The 27,446-nt window shown below is 47.1% G+C and overlaps 1 protein-coding gene across 3 annotated transcripts in view; it reads right to left on the bottom strand.

Annotated features, from left to right (window-relative positions):
• Scube2 (signal peptide, CUB domain and EGF like domain containing 2) overlaps positions 1-26,634 on the bottom strand; it is a 67,812-nt gene extending 41,178 nt beyond the window's left edge. For 2 of the 3 annotated variants that reach the window (XM_021636273.2, XM_060367060.1), the window contains exons 1-9: positions 26,469-26,634; positions 25,200-25,322; positions 18,590-18,715; positions 13,359-13,493; positions 7,978-8,103; positions 6,327-6,443; positions 5,615-5,704; positions 1,664-1,780; positions 542-664 (exon numbers count right to left, since the gene is read on the bottom strand). In XM_021636273.2, coding sequence (XP_021491948.2) covers positions 542-664; positions 1,664-1,780; positions 5,615-5,704; positions 6,327-6,443; positions 7,978-8,103; positions 13,359-13,493; positions 18,590-18,715; positions 25,200-25,322; positions 26,469-26,598 — 1,087 coding nt within the window. In that variant the 5' untranslated portion in view covers positions 26,599-26,634. The remainder of the gene's footprint in view (positions 1-541; positions 665-1,663; positions 1,781-5,614; positions 5,705-6,326; positions 6,444-7,977; positions 8,104-13,358; positions 13,494-18,589; positions 18,716-25,199; positions 25,323-26,468) is intronic. The other variant, XM_060367059.1, reaches the window with a different exon arrangement.
• Positions 26,635-27,446: the final 812 nt, after the last annotated feature.

Genomic DNA, 27,446 nt, shown 5'->3' with positions numbered 1-27,446 from the left:
GAAGGGAGGGATGTCTATAATCTTCCTATTAGGCAACCAGTATATCTTCCACTCACTCCTTTTCCACCCACCTCAAAGCAGTCATCCACAGTAAGGGCTTGAGGAAGAGACCAGCTGGTTCTGGATTGGGAATTGACCCCCGACTTTTTGCTAGGTATGAGTGTTATCCAAATCTACAAATTTTTGCCACCAACTTTTGCCAAGCATTCAACTGCAGTAAAATAGATTTTAGAAAAGGAGAACTATCTCTAATCTCAAGATCCAACCTAACCCTGCTGGCATCGCATGCTCTCTTCCCTTCCTAGCAGTGGGTTCCACCGTAATCAAGTCTGACAGGGCCTCTAAGGTGTTCCCTAATGCTAACAGCCTAGTTTCCAAAGTTCATGTGAGCTACACCATGTTTTCATTCAACCTAGGATGCAGCACGTAAAATCCAGGAGATGGGAATCCACGACTCCATCGGGAGCAGGGTGAGCCAGCCTCTACCAAGCCAGGACTCATTTACACCTTCCCTGTCCTCAGCTTCCGCTCCAGCACATACCTTGGCAAGACTTCTCGTCTGTTAGTAATTTAAATCCTTTTTTGCAGCTGCAGTCAAAACTGCCCACGGTGTTTTTGCAGAAATGGTTACAACCTCCATTCCGGGTCTGGCACTCATCAATATCTGTAAAAGGCAAGCACTAGGAACCAGAGGCCAATTGCTGCCTGGCCTCCCCCCAGTCCCCAAACTGCTCCTGTGCCAGCCACTTATCCTCAGAAAGAAAATCAGACCCTCAAGAGCACTCAGGAATGTTCACTGATGGTTTCAATCTTATAGGCACTTTCTGGTCTGGCTGAAAGATAAGTACCCCGTCTAGTTGACAGTTCTGACTTTCCATGCCGTCGACAAGCACTAAAGGAACAAACTCTGGAAAGGAACGGTGATCTCATGTTTTATTTTATTCTCATCCTCTAATGCCCTCCAAAGGGCATGAGATAAGACAACCTCCATTAGTATGATTTTTTTCTAGCTTAATGACTAAAGCTATAAGGCACAAGAGCTTTTGTTTTGGCAAATTACACAATGACCAAATGGTCTCAACGTTTTTTAATGATTCCTGATGCTTAATCTTATCTTTCCCCAGTTTTATCTCACAACCATTTTATCTATTTTTTTTATCATGCTAAAGAACTAACAAACCCTTTGTACTCTTGCCCATAAAAGACCAGCAAGTCATTAGGGTCTGTCTTCATTAGTAAAAGATAGTGGTACAGTTATTCGTTAACTGCTCTGGATAATAATCTTGGCCGTTATTTACATGTAATCTCCAGGCTATTATTTATGATAGGTTGATATTATCTTCTGCCAATGAATGTTCCATAAACTACCTTTCGCTAATAAGGCCACTTTCCTGAAATGGATTATCTATCTGATGCTTGCAGAGGCTGACCTTCTCAGCAGCTAGTGTAATTAAGTCGTTTCTAATTATGCTTACTCAATTATAACCTTCCACTAGCCCAGGGAAGAAAAGCTCCCATCAATATGAATCATATGCAAATCTGAAAGCACTCAAGTGGTGTGGAAGGGCAGAATTGCCTCCGTCCCCCACAGGAGCAGTTTGGGCCTCCCTCCACCCAGGTCACCAGCCCCTCAGCCCCCAGTTTCGGGACACTCGAAAGCCACCTTTACATGTCTTCCCATCCAACTGGAGAGTGAATCCAATGGGACAGCTGCAGTGAACACCTGTTGACGTGTCCTTACAGGTGCGATCACAGCCTCCATTGTTGACAGCACACGTTTCTGATGAGAGATGGGAAGGGCAGTTAGAGTCCTAAAGGAGCCCTACAGATAATACTGTTGAAAGCACAGAAGGGTGCTCACAGTCCTACCCCGAGTCTCTGCCACCTACAGAGCAAACTGTACTCAGGTTGTATTCAGCAAACTGGTGACCAGAGGGACGGTATCACCAATCTACAGAAACATCCTCCACCCAGTAAAGGTCCCTGGTGACCATAGACAACAACCTGCTGAGTACAACCACTCAATCTGGCGAGACTGAGCACAGAACAGGTGATGTACCTTTCTTTTACAGAAGCTTCTCTCATCTGAGTGACGGGCCCAGGGGCTCATCCTGACCATTCCCTTGCTACACACTAAAGACTTTGTCCTTGCAAATACCAATTTACTCACTTGCTTTGCTTTGTTTTCTCTCACTCCATCTCCCTGAAAAAGCCTGCCACAGCTACTGAATAATGAACTCTGGAAGTTCTTCATTTCACCTGGTCACCCTCAGCGATAGGTGAGTACTAGTCAGCACTCACGCAATGCTAGCACCCTGACGTCCAGAAACTTCCCTAGCTACCTTGTTTGAAAGCCTGGGGGAACAAGCTTAGTACTAACTAAACGCAATAGCTATGTGTACTTGTCTGTATTTCCTCCGAATACTTAGCTACACTGGGATTAAGTAAGTGTTTAAATGTGTAACTCCTCTGGAATAAAATGGAAGAGAAGACAGAAAAAGATGTCAACTATTAAGAAGTGGCATGTCAATGGAGAAGAAGGTTAATCCCTTGGGTCTGCAGGGGGGGTCTCACAGGGGCAAAGCCAATGTGAACCCCAGAACCCAGGGAGGTCCATGAGTTAGAGACAGGAAGCTCTTCTAGGAGATAAGGATGAAGTAAAAAAATAATAGTAATACTAAATAAATAAATAAATTTAAAAATAAAGAAATAGAACAGGTTGCCTGAGAAGTCTCCACACCCCATCCCCCACATTCAGCCCCAACACCCCATCCCTAGCCTTAAAACCCACATCTCCCACACCTTGATACACCGCTCCCACCCCTAAGCTCTCATTTCCAGATAGCCAGGTGACCAGGCCCCAGCTAAAGTACAGCTTACATGCTGGGGAGGTCAGACCATGCACCAGGGATCACAGAGGAGGAAAAGGGAATCACAGTTAGTTCAATGAAAGGCTGGTGCTTGGAGAGACAGATTTTTAAACCCACAATCCGAGACTCAGCTCCAGATAGCCAAGGCTATATAGAGAAACCCTGTCTCAGGAAAAAGAAAGGAAAGAAAAAGAAAGAAAGAAAGAAAGAAAGAGAGAGAGAGAGAGAGAGAGAGAGAGAGAGAAAGAAAGAAAGAAAGAAAGAAGGAAAGAAGGAAAGAAAGAAGGAAAGAAGGAAAGAAAGAAAGAGCTGGGATGTAGCTGTAGCTCAGCTGGGTGTTTGTTTAGCACCCATGAAGCCCTGGGCTCCATCCCCAGCAATGCATCAACTGAGCATGGTGACACATGCTGGCAATCCCAGCACCTGGGGAGTAGACGGAGGGAGGGGGGACCCAAAGTTCAAGATCATCCTCATCCCTAGTGAGTTTGAGCCCAGCTTGGGCTACATGAGATGAGAGGGGAAGGAAGGGAGGGAGGGAGGAAGGGAGAGAGAGAAAGAGAGAGAGAGAGGAAAATAAGATGAAAACAATGGAGCACTGGTGTCGCAATTCTGATAGAATATTCCTTCCAACTCTGATTTCTATAACGAGCCAAATTTTCAGTGAAGGGTGAAGGAGAGTGCATAGAAAGGCATTTGGAGGCACACAAGGTTTTTAGAAACCTTTATCTCATCCACAATATAATGTGCAAAAGGTCAAAACAGGGGCTCTGCCAAAACAGGAGAGCAGAGAAGGGGGTTCCTAGGCCCATGGGAAAGGCGCAGCTGACAGAGCTTGCAGGCCAGGAGTTAGGCCCTCCCCAGCAGCAGGAAGCCCCAGAGAGACTGATGGTCAGAGAAGAGAAGGGAGCTAGGAAGAGCTGCTTTAGAAAGCTGTGCCAGCGATTCCGCAAAGGCACCGGTGGGTGGGTCTTGGAAAACAGCTCTCCCATTTGCAACCAGCATACAACGGCAGAACATTACAGGACTTAGACGAACGCTGTATAATGCGCTCAGTAACATAAACACTTAGGGTTGACTGAAATTTTGATAAGCCATATCAAGGACATGGGAGGAGGGTGTGTGTGTACACCTAAGTTTGAATCCCTAGCATCCTTCATTTGGGGGAGGGACGGGGAAAGGAGACAGACGACTCTGAGGAACTCAGTAATCAGCCAGTCTAGTCAAATCTTGATGAGCTTGGGTTTCAGTGATCTCTCAAAATATGAAATAAATAAATAGCACTAGAGGAAAACACCCAACATATATGTCTGGCCTCCACACTTGTGTGCATGAGTGAGCAGTGTGAAATCTTGTGTGCATGCTACATACACACATAAAGAAAAGGAAAAAAATTAAGCAGAAGAGGGATCCAAAAGTCCCCTGCTTGGTAATCAGTGTGGGTCAATATCACAGCTGACTAGTAAACCCGGGAACTGTCAGATGGGCAGTTTTACTTAAGTCAAACCCAATGTTCCAAAATAATGTGTCAAAAGATCTGTCTGGTCCCATCCCCACAACTGCCGCCCCTTCTCTCTCATCTCTAGCTTGACTGTCGGGGCTGCAGGCCAACTGTCTCATGTCCCCCAGCCAAAGTGCCACTCTTCCCCATTCAGATCCCCTAGCGTTAGCACTGGCTGACTCCGAGATGGAAGGCTGGTGGGCACAGAAACAGACGAACTGCCATGCTAAGCTGGAGGCTGCCCAGAACGCTTTGTCATTACAGCTAATCAGAGAGAAGAGAGCTGGTGCTCCACGGCCACCCACTGTATCCCGCACACTAGACTCCGGGCTCTTCCACGTTATTACCTCTTTAAAAATGTATTGTGCTTATTGATTTATGCAGGCAGGTGGGTAGGCGCATGTGCACAGCATGTGTGTGGAGGTCAGGGGACAACCTGTGGGAGCCCATTCTCTCCTTCCACCACGTAGGTCATCAGGCTTGATGGCAAGTACCGCACCACATGCTATTATCTTAACCGAGTCCTCTGATAACCCCTAAGAGGTTTCATTACATCCTGTTTATTTTTATTTTTTTGTTGTTGAGGCATAGTTTTACTATGTAGCCCTGATTAGCCTGGAACTTACTGTGTAGACCAGACTGACCTCGAATTCACAAAAACCCACCTGCCTTTACCTCCCAAGTGCTGGGATTAAAGGCATGCACCACTATGCCTACCTGAAATTTAGTTATTCTGAGACAAGGTTTAACGTACCCTAGGCTGTCCTCTAATTTACTATGTAAGGAAGGTGACCTTGAACTTCTCATTCTCCTGCCTTCACCTTCTGAGTGTTATAGTCATGTGATATCAAGCCTAGTTTATGGTAGGTGGGGACCAAACCCAGGGCTTTGAACATGCTAGGCAAGCACGCTATTGGAGCTCCGCCCGTAGCCATTACATGTATTTTAAAGAGAGACCTACAGGCTGAGAGGGTCTCAGAAGCGGTTTGCCAAGTCTCACACACAGTTGGGCAGTGCTAGGACATTAACCTGATTATTCTAATGACTTGGCACAGTACCAGGGATCTTGGACAGTGACAAAGGAACAGTTTGGGGTAGAGAAGCAAAACATATCCTGGCTTCAGAGAAGCTGCTCATCCAAGCCCAGCTGGCCTTGGGACGCATGAGCTCTAAGCTTAGGCCTGCTGTAATGAGCTAGAGAGGGAAGGAGTTGTGACAGGGCCAAGGAAGAGAGAGGGTTGCGTACCCATGAGCAGCCGCCGTTTCACCCGCTTATCTCCGTCTGCCACTGATGTGGCATTGTTCTCTGTCCCCTCCAAGACAGTGCCCTCTTGCTCTGCAACAGAAGCAAAACCACAGCTGTCAGGAAAAATGATCAAACTACTCATTCCCTGAGCAAGCACTTGTGCTGGAATCTCAGCCATGAGATGATTGGACCAGTGGCAGATGGGTAACTGTCCACTCCATAAAAACAAGCCATTATGTGGTTCTGTGGGAAACAGCATATTAAGTGACTAAAGATCCTTCTGAACATTAAGCATGGAGAGGGTTCTGGAATATAAGGAGCTGGGCAAAGCGACTCCAGGAGATGCCAGCTTCAGAGTGACTGCAGGGCCCTCAGTTCAGGACAAGAACTCCAAGACAGCAAGCAAAGGTCATGAAAAGCAGGACGTACTGTGACTGTAACGGTTGCTGTACCGTCGCGCACAGCCAGTTCTGGTCTCTGTCACCCTCTTCCTTTGGAATATATCATCCAGGTCTCCAGAACACCAGATCCCAGAACAGCCCAGTCCGTGGGAAGAACAAGAGCTCTCTAAAGAGAGGCCACTTACACCGTGACATGTGAAGGGGCCTCGGATATCAGCCATACCTCACACTGGGGCTAAACACTATTAAGGATTAAGGGTAAGAAGAGGGTGCAGGGGAGGTGTGGGCAGGCTGAAGCAAAAGTCACTCACCGAGGCAGCTCCTTCCGTCAGTGTGCAGCCTGTACCGAGGATGGCAGCTACACTCAGGGCCTTCGGCTGTATCTTCACAGGAGTGCTGACACCCACCGTTTCCATGGTTACAAGTCACTGAGATCAAAGTGAATCAATACTTAAAGAACTGAGGTTTCCACAACCAAGGCTAGGTTTGTAACCAAAGAACTTTTTAAAAAAATTTTAACGGCAGGATCTCACTATGTAACTGACCTAAATAACTCACCGTGTATCCCTAGCCGCCCTTGACCTCTCAAAGATCCACCTGCTTCTACTCCCCAAGCGCTGAGATTAAAGGCGTGCACCACCATGCTTCCCAAAGTACCTGCCTGACATGTGACATAAAAGACCTTCTGCTCAGGCCTCATTCTTGTCTGTGTACGCAGCGTCACAGCGTCACTGTATAAACCACAGCAGTACCAAAAGCAAGGCTTGCACAGAGTGATATAGAGAGAGGGCGATGGAAAGGCTGGTGTGGGGAGGGCTTCTCTGTGGAGGGGGATTATGCCAAGTGATTCTAGACTTTGCTTCCCTCTGGTGAAGTCTGCCTGTGAGCACAGCTGCACCCCGGGGCTTCTGGAAATTCTCTAGCACTTCATGTCTGGAACACACTGACAACATTTAATTTGTAATCTATGTTAGGGCTTCTCTCGTCACCTGGCTTCCTTATAAGGGAAAGTAGCCACAGGAAGTGGCAACTCTTTGCACACAGTAAATGCAAATATCAGCCAAGAGTTATGAAGACTGTGTGAAATCACTGATGGCAGGACAAAAAATAAAAATTAAACTTAAAAAGCCAACTATAAAATTGCGTGACTGTAGCAGGGGAGGTGGCACACACCTTTAATCCCAGCACTGGGAATCAGAGGCAGGTGGATCTCTGTGAGTTCCAGGCCAGCTACACAGTGAAAACTTGTCTAAATACAAGAACAAAAGCTATCAGGCAGCTGGCAGAATGAGAGAGAGAGGGCGTAGAGCAGGTTTTCATTATGTGCCTCTGAGTGGTTTAAATTTTTTCATATGTAATTTTTCTAATTTAAAAGAACAAATTATATATTTGTACTATAATCACACCTATGTAAAACTGGGCATGCGCATGAATGATGACTAAATAGGAATATGAGAGAAAAAAAGAACTGGCTATGTGATATGATTCTGGGTCATGTTTTCCACCCTCTTTTTTTTTTTTTTTTTTCCTAATCTTTTGATACAGGGTCTTATGTAGCCCAAGTTGGCCTCCAATTGATTCTATAGCCAAGTATCCAAAAATGACCTTGAACTACTGATCCTCCTGCCTCCACTGGCCAAGTGCTAGGATCACAGGAATGTGGCTTTTTTTTTTTTTTAATTCTTCAAATGTTATAACAGAAAAGTATTTAAACAGTGACATCGTTTAAAATTTTTTTAAATAAAATAACAACAAAAAAGCTTATTGGTCTGGTGAGATAGAACAAGGTAGAGTCCCCTGGGTCTGATGACCTCAGTTCATCCCCAGGACCCACATGGTGGAAGGAAAGAATGATCTCCACAAGTGGCTTCTGTGTCCCTGAGCTGTGGCTGTGCCTGTGGTTGTTTTTCTCACTTCTGGGTAGGCTGTCCCTACCTCAGCTGAGTGACAGCTCACACTTACAGATGCAGTCTCTCTGGTTCTTGGCCAGTTCAAACCCAGGCCTGCATTCACAGGCAACGCTGCCTTTCGGGGCCTCCTTGCAGATGTGACTACAGCCATGGTCCTTGTTCATGCAGCTCAGGCCCTCTGCAAAACAGCAGTACGTGTGACAGACTGGAAAGAGCTATGAGGGTGGACAGTGGAGAAGGCCATGGGCCTGCCGTCCTGGATCTCGATGGGCCCCATGTTTTATCTATTTTTGTTTCATGAGACAGGGTCTTGCTTTGAAGCCCAGGCTGGCCTTCAGCTCCCTATGTAGTTCGGAATTACCCAGAACTCATAATGCTCCTGCTTCTACCTCCCAGGAACTGGGATTATTAGGCACACAGCCCCTGCATGGTCCCAGCCACACGTTTTTAAAGACCACCTCTGGCCGGTGAGATGGCTTAGTGAGTAAGGGAAACTTAACCCCCAAGCCTCACCAATTGAGTTTTATGCCCTAAACTCACATGGAAGGAGAGAACCAATTCCCACAAGTTGTTCTCTGACCTTCACACATATGCAATGGCCTATGGGTATACACAGGAGTGTACCCACAGTCACACATACATACATACACATGCACCCATACACACCTGAACTTGTATGCACATGCACAGTAAATAAATAAAAGAATCTGCATTAAAATCAGTCCAGTCTGGGGCTCCAAGAAATAAAAATAAAAGGATAAAAAGCCAGGTGGTGGCAGCACACACCTTTAATCCCAACACTTAGAAGGCAAAGGCAGACAAATCTCTGAGTTCAAGGACAGCCTGGTCTATGGAGCAAGTTTCAGGACAGTCAGGGCTAAACAGATAAACCCTTCTTGAAAAACTAAATGAATGAATAAATAATCAGGCTGGGCAATTAACAGAGACATGAAAGATTCTTTTGTCACCTAAGAGATAGGATCCCTCAAATTTTCTTAAAGAGAAGCCGGGGCTGGAGAGGGAGCTCAGCAGTTAAGAGCACTGGCTGCTCTTCCAGAGGACTTGGGTTCGAGTCCCAGCTTCCACATGATGGCTCACAACCATCTGCAACTTCAGTTCCAAAGAACCCAGCATCATCTCTGGCCTCTGTGGGTGCCAGATACACATGTGGTGCACAGACACACATGCACGCAGAACACTCATACACATAAAATCATCCTTTAAAAATAAAGAAAACTGGTGCCCTCATCCCAGAAAGCAGTGCCCAAACTTTTATGTCTGCCATATACTTACATCCACTCCTCGGGAGCACGCAGACACCACCTAGATGGTTGGTCTCCTATGTGACCATCTCAGCCCCTCCCCTGCATGCCCAGAGCGCTATGCCTCCTGCAGACAGCATCACATAACAGTGCAAAACGGGGAAGAAAGGAAAGGAGGGAAGAGTTCCTGCACGTGGGTTCCCTTAGCTGCTGTGTAATGTTAGCTGTTCTGTAAGAACCCGTTAGGCCCAATCTGTGCTAATGGTGGTGGAAAGAGGATACATCAGGAAGCTATAATACTTGGCGGTTTAACAAGCATCTAAGTCAGTGGTTCTCAACCTTCCTAATGTGACCATTCAATACAGTTCCTCATGTTGTGGTGACCTCCGACCATGAATTATTTCTGTTGCTATTTCATAACTGTAATTTTGCTACTGTTTATGGATCATAATGTAAATATTTGTGGATACGGAGGTTTGTTGAACGGGTCACAACTTACAAGTTGAGAACCACTGATCTAAATGATGGTACAACAAGCAGAAGAAACACCTGTGTGGGTTATCAGCAGCCTGCCTCATCAGGAAACCAGTTCATTGAGACCTTGCTCTGTGGGTACCAAATTCAGACATATGCTCAAGATGTCTTCTCAGTCAGGACTGAATTAGTGAGGATGTGCACATGTATTATTTCTTGGCATTTGTGTAATACCACTCTAAAACATCCCTGAAAATGAGGCTTTGGTTCTCAGTGGTCATGAGACATTCTAATTCTAGAGTTAGGAGTGTTTTCACTTGAGAATTGGAAGATTTCATTCAGTTTCACTAAGACTGAACACTATTCTGTATTCTGCCCCTAAAACCTCAGCCAACAGACTTTAGTGAAGTGATGTGTCTCTTCTCTACACCTGTGTGTCTGGGGAACAGTTAGTTCAAAAGACATTTCTATTTCAAAAGACAGTGCAGCAGCTGCAGCATCCTCTAATCCTCTTGGGTCTGTCCAAAGACCACCTTGTTTCTCATCTGACAGTTCTGAGCTGTATGCCCCCGCACACAATCTGCTTCATGCTGCTGGGATTCATCAGCCCCTGCCAAGGGCTGCTGTCAAGTAGCCCAGAGAAAGGTTTGCACTGGTTTGTTTCAAAGCTCTCTTCACTCTGGCTGGTCCTTTATGAAGATGTCATTCACGCCCCAGTACCGAAATGGCACAGGAGGTGAGAGCTGCGCATGGAGGGAGTGTCCTTCCCTCCCCCAAAAGACCCAGCAAATCCTACATTTGTCTGGGTCAGTAGAGCATTTGAAGTAATCAAGGCATGGTGATACTTGCAGGTAACTGTTATTAGTACTCAATTATAGTGGTAGGAACCCACAGAAAATCTACCCCCCCATACCTTCCCTTCACCTTCTGGATATTTTACTCTGTTTATGTGCCTACGGTATTTGCAAAGTGACCTTTGCAGCCCCTGAGCAGTTCATTTACAATAGAAACATTTCACAAGGAAGACCAGAAGCCATCAGGATACAAGAGAAACTGCCCCTAGTGTCCCCACACAGCAAACTGGACCTGAAGCTGCCAGGAGGTGACGAAGACTGAAGCGACTCTAAAAATGCAGGTGGCTTTTCAAGACGTGACCCCAAAGACCTTCACAGTACCCCACCTCAAAACAAAGCCATAGCTAGAGGAGGCAGATAGATCTCATCCAAACTAGGAAGGCCAGCCAGGGCCCTAACTTCCCTAGGATGCTCTGGTAGCCATGTCTAAAACTAAGGATTCACCAAAAGAGAAAATGCTCAGAAACCCTGTAGATGTCCCAAACTTTTGTTCCCTGGCCAGATGTCCACCTTAGGAGATTCCTGGAAACTTAAACTAAGAATATGCGCCTTAAGAATGAGACGGAAAATATTCTACAAATGAGAGATGTGCACAGCTGGAGGCACAGGCTTCACCCAGGCCCTGCAGCCAGGTCCAGGCAGCAGAAGGCCATCTAAATACCCTTAGGGCAGAGACAAAAGAGAACCGCTCATTTTGAGAGCCCAGGCACCCCTGAATGGAAACAAAGGCAGGCTTTGGGTGAGGATTCTCTCCAGCCTACGCTCCATTACATGGGTGAAAACACACATTCTCTTTATCACAGCTTTGGGCTTTTTAAAGGATTTTTAACAAAAATGCAGTAGCTTCAGTTTTCATCAAAATCGGCTACTAGTTCCCCCTACTGAAAAACATTTAGTAAATAATTATTTAAAAAAACAAAACAGTAGCAATAAGAAAATACTAGCCTGTGTGTGGATTTTAAAGTCAGTTTAAATACAGTCTCCAAAAAGTTACTTACTGTACACATGAAGAAGGAAATCCTATGAAACGATCATTTTTAGAAATCATTTGTTTGGCTGAACAGCTAAAAAGTCTTAGGATGGAAGGTGTCACCATTACAAACTGCCATAACCTGCTGTGGTCTCACACTGGCCAGTATTTGCCCAGCAGTCAAACTGAAACACAACAGAAGATCAGAGCTTCCAGACCACAACAGCAATTCTTGGATTTGGGTTTTAGTTCCAGACATCTATATTCATGTTAAGTACTCATCAGGGGATCCAAGAATGTCTGAATTGTGGAAGAGTTAGAATTCTAATGTATCTTGCAGAAAGAACAGTGTTTACTTCTGCTCTAAGAAGCCTGGATCTCAAATCAGTCCAGGGGGCTTGTAGGAGGGGAGAGGAACACTGAGCCAGGGGTAAGTAGGAGACCAGAAAGCCCCAGCAAGCTGCTGCCGGTGGCTGGAGTCTATACTGAGGGTGCCGATGCAATGGCTTTACCAGCAGGTCCTTGCCTCCCTCCACAGCCACCAGAAGAGAAAGCCAGAGTGACTTCCCTGGAGGCAGCTTTGAGCAACTACTGAAAGGAGAGATGCTCTGAGATTCGGGTCAGTCTGCCTGGCTCCTTAAATGATTCCCATCTCCAGTTCTGACATGTGAAATTTCATTCAATGCCACCAGGATCCAGAGACCCCACAGCAGGAAGAAAAAAGCCATCACTACTCTTCAAGAGCCACACCTAACATGAGATAAGCAACAGTGGATGTGAGTCTCCTCCATGAGCACCGAGAAGGAATAGACTGGGGTGACGACTCTCTTGAACACACTGCCCCCCAACACCAAGGCATTCTAATCAAGTGAAACATAACGTACCATTCTTGGAAAATAGAGTAAGGTCATCTCCCATGAAGAAATGCTTGGAAAGTCCACCTGAAGCCACGGTAAATAATCAGTTTATAAGTTTGTAATTAATAATGGAAGATCTTAAAGTGACTTCACTCTTAAGATATGGGAATCTATAGCATCATATGCTAAAATGAATAAATTGCCCAAGATCTGGGTTCTTAAATATAAAAACAGGGCAGGGGCAACACCAGAGAAATACAGTCACTGTTTGGCTTAAGATAAGGCAGAGAATTTAAAAGATGACATTCATTTAAAAATAACTGATTAGCCACTTGCCTTTAATGACTTCAACAAAGTCATAAGAATTTAAAAATGGTAATAATAAAAGACACAAACTCAAGGCAAAGAGTGTAAGAGGGAGGCCATCAGAAGAGTGGTGATGGCTGAGTAAATGACAGAATGGGACACGGAGAGCTCTAGTCCAGAGAAGGGCTCGCCTTCTCCCCAGCCTCGCCTCCCATAGAGCCATAGACTCACAGAGTGCAATAGATGCAAAACTCAGGAAAGGGCCAGATGTGGCTTGTGGCTCCAAGAGGCTTGTCCCAGGGGGCGGGATCCAGCTCCCACCCCCACCCCCAGCCCAGAGCAAGGGGCAGGCTTGCACTGGTACTGTTGTTTTCAGCATCTTTTTTAAAAACTTGGCAAATCACACACCTTATTTCTCTGGAGCCATGTACTGATGTTTGAAATGTACTCTATTTAGAGATTAAGATCAGAGGGTGTGAAAAATTTCAAGGACCTCAGAGATCCCACAGCCTGCCATGTTGCTAGGTGAGGAAGATGAAGGTGACAGAGATGGCTGTGTCTCTCTAGCAGCACATTCTAGACTTGTCCCCAGCTTCCAAGACTTTCTAGACACTCTGCTTCCTTGCTGAAGCACTGTGTATGCTGGGGGGGGGCAAGGCACAGACACAACTGATGAGACTCAGTCTCCCACCCCGGCCAGGCTAAGATACCTTCCGAGCGGTGAATGCAAGTGTGCTGGTTGTCACTCAGAAAGAAACCTTCTTTGCAGCGACACTCATAGCTCCCCATGATGTTGGTGCAGGTGTGCTGGCAGCCGCCATTGTTCTCCAGGCATTCATCCACATCTGGAGGAAGAGAAGGATCAAGATTTGCTCTCATGGCTATTTCAAAAACCCAACCCTGCCAGGCGGCTCAGGGACTCCTGCTAAGAAAGTCCTTCTTGTCCCTCTTGTTCCTGTATTACAGAAACTCTCCAAGCCAAAGCCAAAGGAGCCTGTGGTTAACTCACCCAGCCCCCATGGGTCCATGGGTCTGGGGTACCTAGTCAAGCTCCTGAGACAAACACAAAGGCCATGGAACACCTTCACTTTCTGAAGCAGAGTGGTAGATGGGAGAGATAATGCTTACTTCCTGAGAATGCCTTCAGGAGAGAGAAAGACAACGTACAATGGATCCCAAGATAAGAAAAGGGTGGGACAAGAGAAAGAAGGTAGGTAGCACGTGATTGATTGCGGGCTATCAACACAGCCTTTGTGGGAAAAGCTGATAAGGGATGGGCCCTTAGGATTCCTGCAGTTATAAACCTGGAGAAAAGAGACTCCAGGCTGAAGGGCAAGAGCCCTCCCCTTGGGCAGAGGCTGGGAAGCTTGGAGTGTATTGGATAGCAGTGAGTCATTCCATTTGGCTAGAGCCTGGAGGGAAGTCACAGGAGATACATTCAGGAAGATAGATTAAGGTCACAAGGCTGCTGGGTCTTAAACAGCAGGCCAAAAAGCTCATTTTTCACTGGACGGGGGGGCACAGCCAAGCCTCCTCTTTGGGAACTCTAAGACAGCAGTAGGGGTGGACAGAAGAATGGAAAACCTGGGGTCTGGCAAGTGTGTACCCAAGACAGACCAAGCCAGTGCTGTGGAAGGAGACAGAGCAGAGTGGGTGAGCCTCTGAGGCAGGCATAGACAACTGCTGGGTAGACCAGATGCCCCAGGAAGAGTGTCACCCCTCTAATACTCCTTGGAAGACAGGAAGGGGGGCTTTCTAGAAAGACACATGGGGAAGACTGACACTAGTCTCAGGAATAGAAATGAGACACAGTTTTGCTCCCTTCCCCCAAGGTAAAGAGAGCTATCCTAACACACTGAGGTGCAAGGCGGGGTCTGGCAGGCATGAGGGAGCAGAGGCATAGTGGCAGAGAACACTTGCAGAAGATGAGAGGGCCAAAGCCAGGAAGGTGGGAAAGGGAGCAGAGCCGCACAAGCCAGGGGAGAATTGTGGGCAGTTCCAGGGGCAGGGGAGATGCAGAGAAGTCAGGGGAAGTCCCCAGGAAGGTGCTGTCAGGAAGAGAGCAAGTAAGGCTGCCCTGAGCCTTACCCCTGAGGCTCACCTTCCTTACGACTCACCCCTGAGGGAAACCTTCCTTCCACTATGGCCTGAGAAGCTGTCACAGCTGCCCTGAGCCTCTTCCTGGACTGCCTTCCCAATACTCTTCATGGGCCCCCACCAGACTGTGTACTCCTGGCAGGTATAGATTTAAATTTTATAACAGAACAATATAAAATAGTAATTAGTAGAGCACTGGACAGGACAGTGTTCATTAACTAGTCAACGAATGAGCGACCAGCAGCGCAGTGCAGATGACCAGAGCCAAGGAGGAAACTTCCAGAAGTACCTCAGATATCACAAAGGCTCAAGAAGAAAGCTGATTTAAATATATATATTCTCTGGCCTACTATCTCATGTGCCTATCACTGACTCCTGGGTGTATCTGGAACCTGGAAATTTAAATGTCTGTTATCTGGTTTCAAGCTTCAGATCTTACAGACACGGGTCCTCCTACACTACTGAGCAGTGTTCTAAACTGATGGGACTTGAGCCATCCCCTGAAGCCTAACAAACTTGCCGGGGCTGTGCCAAAGGGCGAAGGAAGCACATTCCAGAGAGAAGCCTGTGCCGGGACACCTGGCCTAGGAGTTCTGCAGCAAGGGCTCGTGGTGAGTAAGAGAGGGCTGTCTCCCTGGCACGCCTGAAGGCAAGCTCTCCAGAGCTACAGCAGCCTCAGTCCATGTGTCCTTCCAAGCCATGTGTCATCAAAATGGGCGACACAATGAGATAGAATAAATACAGTGTGTGTTCACATGACAAATGTGGGTCAGGAGCTAGAGGCTGCCTTCAGACTCTGCCTTGTGGCAGCCCCCAAATGCCTGGCTATATCCTCCAGAGACATCAATGTAATTGAACTGGGGTGGGGCCCAGGTAGTGGTGCCTGTTAAACCTCTCAGAAGAACCAAGCTAAATAGCTGTGAAGTAACGTGTCATAAACGGGAACCAAGTTCAGGAGGGCTGAACTCAGCTGCAGGGAAGAGCTGTATTCATTTCCTGTACATTTGCTTCCCTGACCACGGCGCTGGGGGGTTCAGAGCTGCTTGTTGTGTCCGAGCTGAACGGTTTGCACTTGGCACACTGGCTGCTGTATTTATAGCTAAGGTGTGGTTAGGAGGCCGGCCACAGGGAAAGGCTCGCCCCCAGAGAACACAGACACCTGCTACTCTGGAGAAACTTGGGCTCTGAGCTCCTTCTGGCCACAAAGTGTTTCGTTGCAGTGTGCAGGCCCAGAGAAGTCCCTCTGTGTGCTGGTTCTGCTCTTTCAAGCTGACAGCATTCCTTCATATCTCTCTCCTTTCTCCTCCTTTTTTTGCTTCTCCTTCTCCTCTTCTTCTCTATGTCAGGCTCCCATGTAGCCCAGGCTGGCTGCAAACTCACTAAGTGGCTAAGGATAGCCTTGAACTCCTGATCTTCCTGCTTTTGCCTCCGGGATGCTGAGATTACAGGTGTGTGCCACTATGCCTGTTTTACCAGGTGCTGGAAATTGAACTCAGGGATTGTGCAGGCTGATTAAACACAGTCTACCAACAAGCTGGAGAGATGACTCAGAGGTTGAAAGCACTGGCTGCCCTTCTAGAGGACCTGGGTTCAATTCCCAGCACCCACACGGCAGCTCACAACTGTGTAACTCCAATTCATGGGGATCTGACACCTGCACACAGGCAAAATGCTAATGCCCATAAATTTAAAAAATTTCTACCAATTGAACCATATCCCCAATCCTCTACTACCTTCCCTTTAAGGAATCCTTAGCCTTGCATACATGCTCGGTGAATGCTTGGTGTCTCTATAAAGCAGATGCTTGGCAGAATCCATGAAGAGACCCCAGGTGGGTAGCAAGGACATTCTGCTGAGCCATCTAATATTGGCTAAGGCAAGACTCTAGGCCTGGAAATGTATGGGCATGCTTGTGTTTAGAAAGCTCCACTTAGCCTTGGCTGACATTGTTAGGCCTTGGATGGTTCAGCCTGTTGCTCAGAGGAAGCCCCCACCCCACAGTAATGGTCAGGTAGGTCAGCCACCAGATAGCAACCCTCAAAATGACACTTTGAGCAAACCAAAGGCAAATCTCCCTGAAGAGTAAAACCAACAACAACTATTACAAGCCCCTAGCATGTATGTTACCTAAGAAATTGAAGTCTTTTCTGAGTTTTGAATTCATTGTGATTTATTTCTGCTCTCATGGTTGTCTTCAAATGTATCCTTTTGAGATGCTGCTTCCTTCGGAGTTTTTACTCTCCTTGCTACTCATGATGTCTGACAACTGCAGGCTTGGAAGCCCATGTGACCTGTGCACTCAAAGCCTGGCCTCTCTCATGGGGGCACAGACAGGAAAGGCCCACACTAGGTAACACTAAAATGTCACATCAGGGCTGAATCTCAAATGGAAACATTTTTTTCCTCCTCCTCCTCCCTGACTCCAGAGCCCAACCTTTTGAACACAAGGTAAGCCTGGACTCAGAGAAAGGGGAATGGTGTTCAGGTGGGTGCCTGAGGTCAGAGGTCAATGTCAAATGTCTTCCTCAAGTGTTCTCCAACTTATATAATTAACTGGGCTAGGTCATTTGGCCAAGGAGCTCCAGGACTCTGCCGGACTCTGCCTCCCCAGTGCCAGGATTGCAAGTGTGTGCCACTATTCCTACTTTAACATGGGTGCTGGGGATTGGAACTCCGGTCCTCAGAAGACTTGCACAGCAGTCAGCTTACCAACTGTGCCATCTCCCTGGCACTTCTGGGGCTTCTTAAGCTGACCTCAAGGCATTGGATCAAGTGACTATTTCCTACTACACTGTAAAGGAAGATCTGAATAGCTGTCCACCAGAGACAGAGCCTGGTTCAAGTTGCTCCTTCGCTGGCCAGCAGGTCAGCCACAGAAAGGCTCATCAGTGCTATCCTGCAGAGCTGATAGCAGGATCCCAGCAAAGCAAAGCACATGCCTGGCGTGCTGCATTCCCCCAGACTATCAACCTCAGCTCCACCCACTGGGATTTCTAGGTTCTGATCTAGAGCTCACAGAAGGACCTGGTAGAATCGCTCTGCAGTCTTCACTTCAGAGAATGAGCACCAGTGGATATTGTGAAAGTCTTGGAGGATGCTCTTGGAAAGTTTTTGTTAGTCTTTTGAAAGAAAGAAAGAAAGAAAGAAAGAAAGAAAGAAAGAAAGAAAGAAAGAAAGAAAGAAAGAAAGAAAGAAGGAAGGAAGGAAGGAAGGAAGGAAGGAAAGAAGGAAAGAAAGAAAGAAAGAAAGAAAGAAAGAAAGAAAGAAAGAAAGAAAGAAAGGGAAAGATTGTGGGGATCTACCTGGCTGTGACCCAACACGTATCTGAGGCAAAAATACGCAGTACTTAAAGGGTAGTTTGGATCCTTTCAATGAAACACCTAAGGTTTGAATGACTACGTGTCAGAAAATCAATAAACAGTAATGGCAATGTCTACCCATCTCCTTGGACTAAAGCAATTTACCTATCCAGTCTTCTGTCACATAGCCTAATACCTAAGGGGCCAAAGCCCACATTTCCTGACCCCTGAATCCCTTTTTGTCTTCTTTATATATGTAGACAGGGTCTCATATAGCCCAGGCTGGCCTCAAGTTTGCAGGTAGCTAACAATGATCTTTAACTATTGATCCTCCTGCCTCTATCTCCAGAGTGCTGGGATTACAGACATGCAACATGGTGTCTAGTTTGCAGCACTGGAGACAGAATGTGGGGCTCTGTGCATGCTGGGCAAGCACTCTACTGACTGAAGTATATCCCATGTCCTCCTTTTGGTTGTTTTCAAAAAGAAAAAGGATGCTAGAGGGTGGGGAGAGGAAGACTGCCATGGTCAAATGTTTTTCTTACCTAGACAATTATGACCATCATGAGCCAACATGAAGCCATCAAAACAGGTGCAGCGATAGTTGCCCGGGATATTTAAACATTCGTGGACACAGCCTCCGTTGAGCTCATTGTCACACTCATCCGTGTCTGAGAAAGAAAACAGAAGAGAGCACAGCAGGTGTTATTTCTGTGGGAGACATGTGTCTGCATTCACCTGTTGGCAGCCCACTTCTTTAAATCCACCCAAACAGAAAAATAAACAGGCCCTAATCATTCATGGTTGTACTGTTTGAGACTACAAAATCCTAGAAGCAACCTGAAAGTCCATATTTAGGAGAGCGGTTTAATGGGTGTGGTATGTGCCAGCTGGCCTCACGCCAACTGGACACACAAAGTAGTTCTCTAAAAGGAGAGACTCTTAATCGAGAAAATGCCTGCATGTGATTTAGCCATAAGGCATTTTCTTCACTAGCTACTGATGGGTGGTAGGTGGGTTGCTAGCCCTGGCTTCTATAAGAAAGCAAGCGGAACAAGCCATGGGAAGGAAGCCAGTAGGCAGCGCCCCTCCATGGCCTCTGCATCGGCTTCTGCCTATAGGTTCCCAAGGTAGTAGAGGTCCTCCCCTGACTTCCTTCAAAGATGACAGTGCTGTGGAACTGAGCGAAATAAACATTTCCCTCCACAAGTTGCTTCAGTCATGGTGTTTCGTCAAAGGATTACAAACCCTAAGTCATGGTATATTCACTTGATGGAGTACTAGACAGCTCTAAAAGAGAACGAAGATGGTCTCTACGGACTGGTTTGAAATAATTAATAGAATATAGTGTTAAATAAAAAAACAAATTAAAATGCAAAAGAAAGCCTAGATATGTTAAATTCAAGATGACATCAAAACATACACATGCATACAAAATTTCAACATGCATAAAGTTTATGTGGGAATAAAGAGACTCAAAAAAGCTAATACAACTTGAAGACATCCAGAGGAACTTACTATAAAGTTGTTCTTACTAAGACAGCAGTCTAAGGATAAGGAGATCATGGGACAGATACCGAGAGTGCAGACACAAATACCTACAGCCCAACCTTATTCAGAGTGAAAGACCTTGGAACATCAGCCCTAAACAGGATGTCTTCGTCAAATCCCTGCCCTCGGGGATCAGGTAGTCCTGCAGAAGAGGAGGGCAGAAAGAGTCTAAGACCCAGGAGGATGGAGGACACCAAGGAAATGAGGCCCTCTAACTCAACAGGACTGACGCAGCCATGACTGAAGCAGCATGCTCATGTCAGCACCAGATGAGTCCTAGAGCTGAAAGAAGTGGACACATACCTCCATCATTAACCCAGAAGCTATCTCCAATTGATAACCACTCGCAAATGAAAATTTCACTTCCATCAAGGGAGTCTAGTGGGAATAAGCATAGGCCACATGCCCCAGTGGATGCCAACAAAAAATGAACTCAATGGCATCTTTGGAGGTTCCTTGTCTCATAATGTCATGCCAGGGCTTTTTTCCCTTTTTTTTTTTTTTTTTAACTTTGCTCCCTCTCCTCTCCTCTCTATCTCACCCCGCCAGTTTAGTGTTTTTATGAGATGCCTGAGTATGTAAACAAGTGGGTCTCCGAATCTAATTAGTTTCTTGAGCCTTTTCTTGGGCTCGGTTCCGTGTGTGTGTGTGTGTGTGTGTGTGTGTGTGTGTGTGTGTATTTTGTCCTATTCTGATGTTTTGGGGTTTTTTTTAATTTTATTTATTTTACAATAAATTTTTACAAAAAGCCTGTTTGTTTTCTAATGAAACAGAAGGGGAGTGGATTCTGATGGGAGGGGAAGTGGGGACGAACTGGGAGGAGTATAAAGAAGGGAAACGGTAATCAGGACATATTATGTGAGAAAAAAATCCATTTTCAATAAAGGGGTGGGGGTGGACAGGAGGACCCAAGCTTGAATCAGCCTGAGCTGCATGGTGAGTGTGAGGACCTGGGTCATATAGCAAGACTCTGTCTCAGGAACAAACAAAGCCTGTGGTAGGTCTACACAACAGACTTCTTCACTGATAAAAAGGGATGAAGTGTGGATACAGATTGCAGCATGACACTGCTTCAACAGCAGCAATCTAAGAGAAACAACCCAAATACTAAGGACCTGGATTTCATGAGTTCATCTATATGAGGTATCCAGGAAGGGTGCTGGAAACAGATGGCTGGTTAGCTGTTTCTGGGGAAGGGCTGGGAATAAAGTGTGAAGAGTGGATGTTACTGAGAAAGTAAAACGTTTTAGAACTCTGTATGTATGACTGCACAACTCAGAAAATCTGTTACAAACCTTTGATTTGTATATATAAAATTGGTAAGCTTTATAATATATACATGGTACATCTGAAAATTTGTTAACAAAGAAAATAGGCTTCTATTTGCCTGTTTGTATAAAAGACATAATGGAAGAATACAGGAAACTACAGTTGTGAGGGAAAAGGGGTAGAAAGAAGAGTCATAGGACAGGCTAAGTGGAACAAGAAGGCACTGCACCTCTTTGAGGATGCCAATTTGGTACAGCTTTCCAGGAGGTGTAGTATGGGAGTGTGGGAATGGGGAAGTAAGGCATAAAAGGAAGCAAATAAACTAAGCATATTATGAATTAAAACATAACTAGGACACACGTCAGTAAAAGTGCTAACCTAGATAACTGAAAGCAACCATTTGCTGGATGTCATAAAAGCACGAACTGCTGCATGTTGCATTCTAGTTAATAAATACTGAGGTTGGTGAAACTGGGATACTCCCAAAGGCATGCATCAGTCATCCTATAAATATGTCATGTGTCTACTAGGGCTGAGCACAGGTAAATACATGGCCATATGTGTGCAGAGGAATAAGAACAAAGAGCAAATAAGCTAGGCATGGCAGTACACGCTTTTGATCCCAGCACCATGGGAGGCAGACAGGTGGATCTCCGTGAGTTCGAGCCCAGCCTAATCTACATAGCAAGTTTCAGGACAGCCAGAGCTATGAAAAAGAGAGACCCTGTCTCAGAGAAACAGACAATAACAACAACAAATGAACAGTATACATTCAAGGGCATCTAGCTCTGTGCATTGAGGAGCCCTAGGAACAATGCACACAATGCTCTTAGGAGCACCACACACTCAGGTCTTAGTTTCTGTATATCCATCCTTTTCCATCAAAGGAACCAGAGCCCATTATAAAAAATGGTTGAGTCCAAGGCAAGCAGAAAATATAAGAAAGGTGTAGAGGATCTTGCAACACAAAATATTAGAAAATTCTCAAAAAAGGATGTCAAAATGATACAGGCAACAGTAAGGAGGAGCTTCCACTGGCTAGAGCTGGAACAATTTGAAAAAAAATAATGATATAAAGCCAATATACAAAAGTAGACAGTGAAATAGATAAAGGGATGGATGAATGAGCAAGAAGAGGCACCTCTTCATTAAAGAACCCTCGTTTATAGATACATAAGGGGGTTGGGTGCAAAGCTCAATGCACACTACAGTGTTCGTTGCTGCAGGTAAGATCCATGGTCTGACGACAACATCAGGGAACAGACTTGAGGGGGAAGAAGGATGTTGGCATTATTCCAAAAGTACCTTCCCCTAAATATGCCCCCACTGTAAATGTGGGGAGGGAATAGTAACTGAGTAGAGAGCCAATAGACATCACCTTTTTGTCTTGTTTTGTTTTTCAAGTCAGGGTTTCTCTGGGTAGCTCTATTTGTCCTGGAACTCAGTCTGTAGACCAAGTCAGCCTCTAACTTGTAGAGATACACCTGCTTCTGCCTCCCAAGTGCTAGGATTAAAGGTGTGCACCACCATGCCCAGCTCAACAGACATCATCTTAAACCAGGTGGTGGAGGTTAGCATCACCCAAATGGGACACAGTGACATCATATATCACTGATCATATATTTACTGGGAAGGTCCCTGTGGTGTTTCCGTGGCAGCCTTACTGATATGCAGGAGATCCTATCATAAGAAGAAAAAAGACAGTTTATTCTGGATGGTCTTAAAATTCAGTACATAGCCAAGGCTGGACTCAAACTCATGGCAATCCTCCTGTCTCAGCCATCATGACAAGCTCTATCAATTCTTTGCCTCCTAACATGAGGCAAATGAAATAACAGTGTCCATCAAAAGTGTTGATGTTGGGAACTATGAAGTGATGGCCTTGGAAGTTAAGAGTACCTGCTGCTCCTGCAAAGGACCCAGGTTCAGTTCTCAGCAACCACACCAGGAAGCTCCCAATCACCTGTCACTCCAGGTGATCAGACACCTCTTTCAAGCCTCCTTGGACACCTGCACATGTGTGGTGCACATACACACAAAATAGAACAAATAAATCATTTTTTTTAAGTGCTGGTGTCATGGGGCAGGAGCTGTAGCTCAGTTAGAGTGAATGAGATTCTATCCAGTCTCCAACATCACATAAGCCAGGCGTGGTGTCCCAGCACTTAGGAGATGAAGGCGGGATGATCAGGAGTTTGATAGCATCATCTCCTTGGCCGCACAGAAAGTTCAAGCCTAGCCTGAGCTACATGACACCCTGTTTCAAATAAATAAATAAAGTGGATGCGAGAGACAAAGAAAGACTAAGAGCTGAGGAAACACGGATGCTGGCTATGTGGGTCAGGACCTGGAGTTGATTCTGGAGCGGAAACAGAACATCAGGGGAGACTGATGAAATCTGAATGATGTTTACAGTTATTTTTTAAGTGAGATTGTGCCATTGCTGATTTCCTGGTTTGGGTGACTGTACAGTGCTTTTGTAAGTTGATAGATGGTGCTTTTGTAAGATGAGTGAAGAGTAGCCATGAGTTTTGCAACCCTTTTGGTCTAAAAGTATTTCTAAATGAAAAGTTCTCTTTAAAAAATTTTTTAAGAAAAGTAATAGAAAAATGGGGGCTGGAGAGATGGTTTCAGCAGTTAAAACATGTACTGCTCCTGAAAAGGATGTGAGTTCAGTTCCCAGCACTCACACTTGAGCTTAAATATAACTCCAGCTGTGCAGGGTCTGACACCTCTGGTCTCCAAGAATACCTGCCCTCGCAAGCACATACTTACATACAAATTACATGCAAGCACATAATTAAAATGAATGATTGGATGGATGGGAAGAAAGAAAGAAAGAGAGAGAGAGAGAGAGAGAAAGAAAGAAAGAAAGAAAGAAAGAAAGAAAGAAAGAAAGATAGATCTAGCTGGGTATGGTGGTATGCACCTACAATCCCAGCACTTGGGAGGTAGAGGCAGGAGCTTCACCATTGGTTGTGTGTCTGAGGCCATGCTAGGCTACACAAGCCCATCTCAAAGAAGAAAAATTCAAAATCAAAACAAGAACAACAGCAAAAGCCAAGAATGAGTGTCTACTACACACACCAGCTACCCCTGGAGGTCACAGACTGTCCTACACCAAGAACTGGACTTCTCAGAGGCCATGAGATGAGACGGGGTCATTTGAAACATCAAGACATGAATCAAAGCCGGGTGCGGTGGTGCAGGCCAGTAATCCCAGCACTCGGGGAGGCAGAGTAGGTGGATCTCTGTGAGTCTGAGCCTGGTCTACAAAGTGAGTCCAGGACAGCCAAGTCTACACAGAGAAACCCTTTCTCTAAAATCAAAAACAAAAACAAAAGTCATGAATCAAACATCAAGACATCACACACCACCCAAATAGACATGTATCACGCTTTCCTTCTTCCTGAAGTTAGGGCTGTTTTCCAAGCCTCAGACAAGACTTACTATGTCAGGTTTGCTCCTGCAGACACTCAGATCAACTCCCACTATGAGTAAAACCTTTCAGAAAGAAAGAGGCCTCAAATATGTTCATCAAGATTGAGTCCAGAGGCAAGAAGACACAGAACAGCTGAGCTCAAATATCCCTCATCAGTTTTATGGGGATGTCTTGTCCGAGAGCAGCTGCAGGCTGAGTGAGCATGACAGACCAGGAGCTGGGGCAGACAGACATTCACCTGCAGGCGAATCATGTGTTTATGACCCCAAGCTCCCTGTCCTCAATGTCTCCATCCATAAAATGAACAGTGGAAATGGCCCAAAGTTCCCGGGAAAACCTGTCAGGGCTACCATTCTGCCTCTTCCGGTGAGAGCAGTTTCCATCCAGCTCCAAGCTTGAGTTCAGAACTAATCTCTAGTCGGCAGAGTCCAGACGTCAGGCTCACAGCTCTGGAGCACCGAAGAACTCAAATCTCCCTCAGCACAGAGTGGGTTTGCCATTCAAATAAGGCAGTGCCTAGGTATAATTCCAAAGCCTAGGAGTTCCCAGACCACAGACAGGATGAATCCTCCAGAGACAGCAGAAGACAGGACTCCTCCTTAGTCTCCAGGAAGGCAGGAACGTTGCAGCTCTGAGAGTCTGGCTCTCCTTGTGAGCAGAACCAAAAAACGGCAAAGAATCTCATTTCCTTTTCCAGAAGCTATACAAGAGGACCTTTTAGAGCCCAAGAAAACTGTGATCCTTCTGGGAAAGACCTCTTGCCCCAGCCCTTTGTGGATCTGAAAACTACCTCAAAGAGCAGGTGGCAGGAGCGCTCGTTAGTCACCGTGTGCTATGGAGCTAAGGAGGTGGCAGCGCCTCTGCTGCCTACCTGCCCGCTCTGGGTCACTTACCCTCACACTGTCTGCCCTCCCCTTGGTAGCCAGCTTTGCAGGAGCACTTGTAGGAGGTGGGTGTGTTCTGACACAGCGCATCAGCGTGGCAGTCGTCTAGCCCTTGGGCACACTCATCCACATCTGCAAAAGAACACAGCAAGCACCTGGAACAGCATCCAAGAGCCAGTCTCTCTCTCTCTCTCTCAGCCTCCCACAAGCCTACCCAGCTCTACTCCTCCAATGCCATACTGCTAGAACACCCAAGTCCATTAAGACCTCTCAATGCATTTGCAGATGCATTGCTCTAAGTGGAATCACCCAAGCGTCCCTCACTGGCCTCCAAGACTCAGTCCTCCTGAAGTGAGCCACGATCCCCTAATGTCAGGTACATGTCCCCCACCGCATGCTCGCACATGCTCCCACATCTTTAGCTCATTCATGGTCCAGAGTATGCAGGGCTGTCCCTGAGCACCCTCACCTGTCTCTCCACAGTGCCCTAACAACTGAGCCAGGTCTTTGATGCCACGCCAGCACCGTGCCTGGCACAGAAGCATGTATAGACTGCCTGCTAAGGGAGAGGAAGGAGGAGCGAGCAGGGCTGGCTAGAAAGTTCCGATCGCCAAGACAGCTGTCTCTCGGCTTTCTCAGACTTTGGGATGGGGCAAGGGTGAAAGTTTCCCTGGTCTCTGAACAAACAGCATCCTGAGCTCTCAAACCGGGCAATACCGAAATGGTGTCCCAGAGGCCCCAGCCCAACCCTGCCGGTTCTCTCAACCTGCAAACCCACCATAGCCAAAGAGTGTCCAGGGTCGACACCACTTCAGCACATGAAGATAGAAACGAGAGAGTTTTGAGTTTTAAGTCCAGTCAAAGCAGACTGTTCAGAGTTCTAATCTATGACTACTGGAGGCTTAGGGACATCCCAGGTCTTGGCACAGTAGCTGTTCCGTGCTCACAAACGTTTCTGAAGCTCATCTTGGAAAGTATGAGCCCCAAAGGAGAGAAAAAAAAAAAAAAGAGTCAAATTGCCTCGAGCTCAGTTTCCCCATCTACGCAAGGGGGAGCTGGACCCTAGACCCGGGTCTCCACCGTACTCAGCAGCGACCATCTGGACGCCAGGCACTCTTAGGAGACCCCGAAGACGACAGGTACCAGGGCGGGAAAGGAGCAGGAACCTCCGGCCACCTCGACGGCGGGTGAGGGCTCCGGGGGCGGGAGACCTCTCAAGGGGACCCAGGAGTCCCTGCCCTGCGCCGCGCCAGGTGCGCCCTGCGGCTGCACACTCACCCTCGGGCGGCCCGTTGGCGCGACCCGGGCCGGGAGGGACGGCGGCGGCCAGCAGAGGCGGCGGCGGCAGGAGCAGCAGCAGCAGCAGCGCCAGGGCCTCCCAAGGCCGACCGCAGCCCGCGACCCCCATGGCAGCCGCAGCGCGCGGAGAGCCGGCGGCGGCGGCGGCGCGGGGAGGCGTGTGCGGGCCCCGGCCTCCGAGCCCGCCGACACCCCCGGCCCCGCCCGCCCCCGAGCCCCGGCCTCATTTTCACACGGTCCTCCCGTGCCGCCCCGCCCGCCTGGCCCCTCCCCGGCCCGGGGCGGAGGGGGCGCGGCCGCCGGGCCGGAGCGCTGTCAGCACAGCCCAGCGGAGCGCTCGGCTCCCCCGTGGGGAGCGCCCTCCAACTTGACCGGGTACTTCCAGCCCGAAGTAGTCACCCGGACGCCCAGAGAGTGTCCCCGCTTAGTCCCCACACGACGAGACACGGGACCCAAGGCCCAGCGCCCCTCCAACACTTTTGGGGGGCTCCACATATCCTATCGGGAAAACTCAGGACAAGGCTACCTGAGTGAGGTGAATGACCCCAGTGGCTTTGCCCAGGCCAACACTCACACTCACTGTGTGCTCCTGGCCCTAACCAGGCCTCCCTGATACCCAGCCCCACAGGTTACACACACACACACACACACACACACACACACACACACACGAGAAAGAGAGAGAGAGAGAGAGAGAGAGAGAGAGAGAGAGAGAGAGAGAGAGAGAGACCGCCAGAGACAGAGAGACAGAGACAGAGAACTGGGGTCGAAATTGCGCAGAGGATGGTTATCTAGTTAAGTGCATCTTAATAGCAAGGAAGTGAAAGAAAAAAGGGCCCAGAGGCTAAGGGTGGGCCGCCAAGGGCAGCAGGGCTCCCAGCTTTGTCCTGGGTATAGGTAGCATCTACGACCACAGGAACCTGTAAAGAGCAGATTCAGTGAGCAGCAAACAGAAGC

Source organism: Meriones unguiculatus, chromosome 14 (genome assembly GCF_030254825.1).
Source record: "Meriones unguiculatus strain TT.TT164.6M chromosome 14, Bangor_MerUng_6.1, whole genome shotgun sequence".
In the NCBI taxonomy this organism is placed as follows: Eukaryota; Metazoa; Chordata; class Mammalia; order Rodentia; family Muridae; genus Meriones; species Meriones unguiculatus.
Note: the sequence above shows the minus strand (reverse complement) of the source record. Positions and strands in the feature narration are given on the sequence as shown.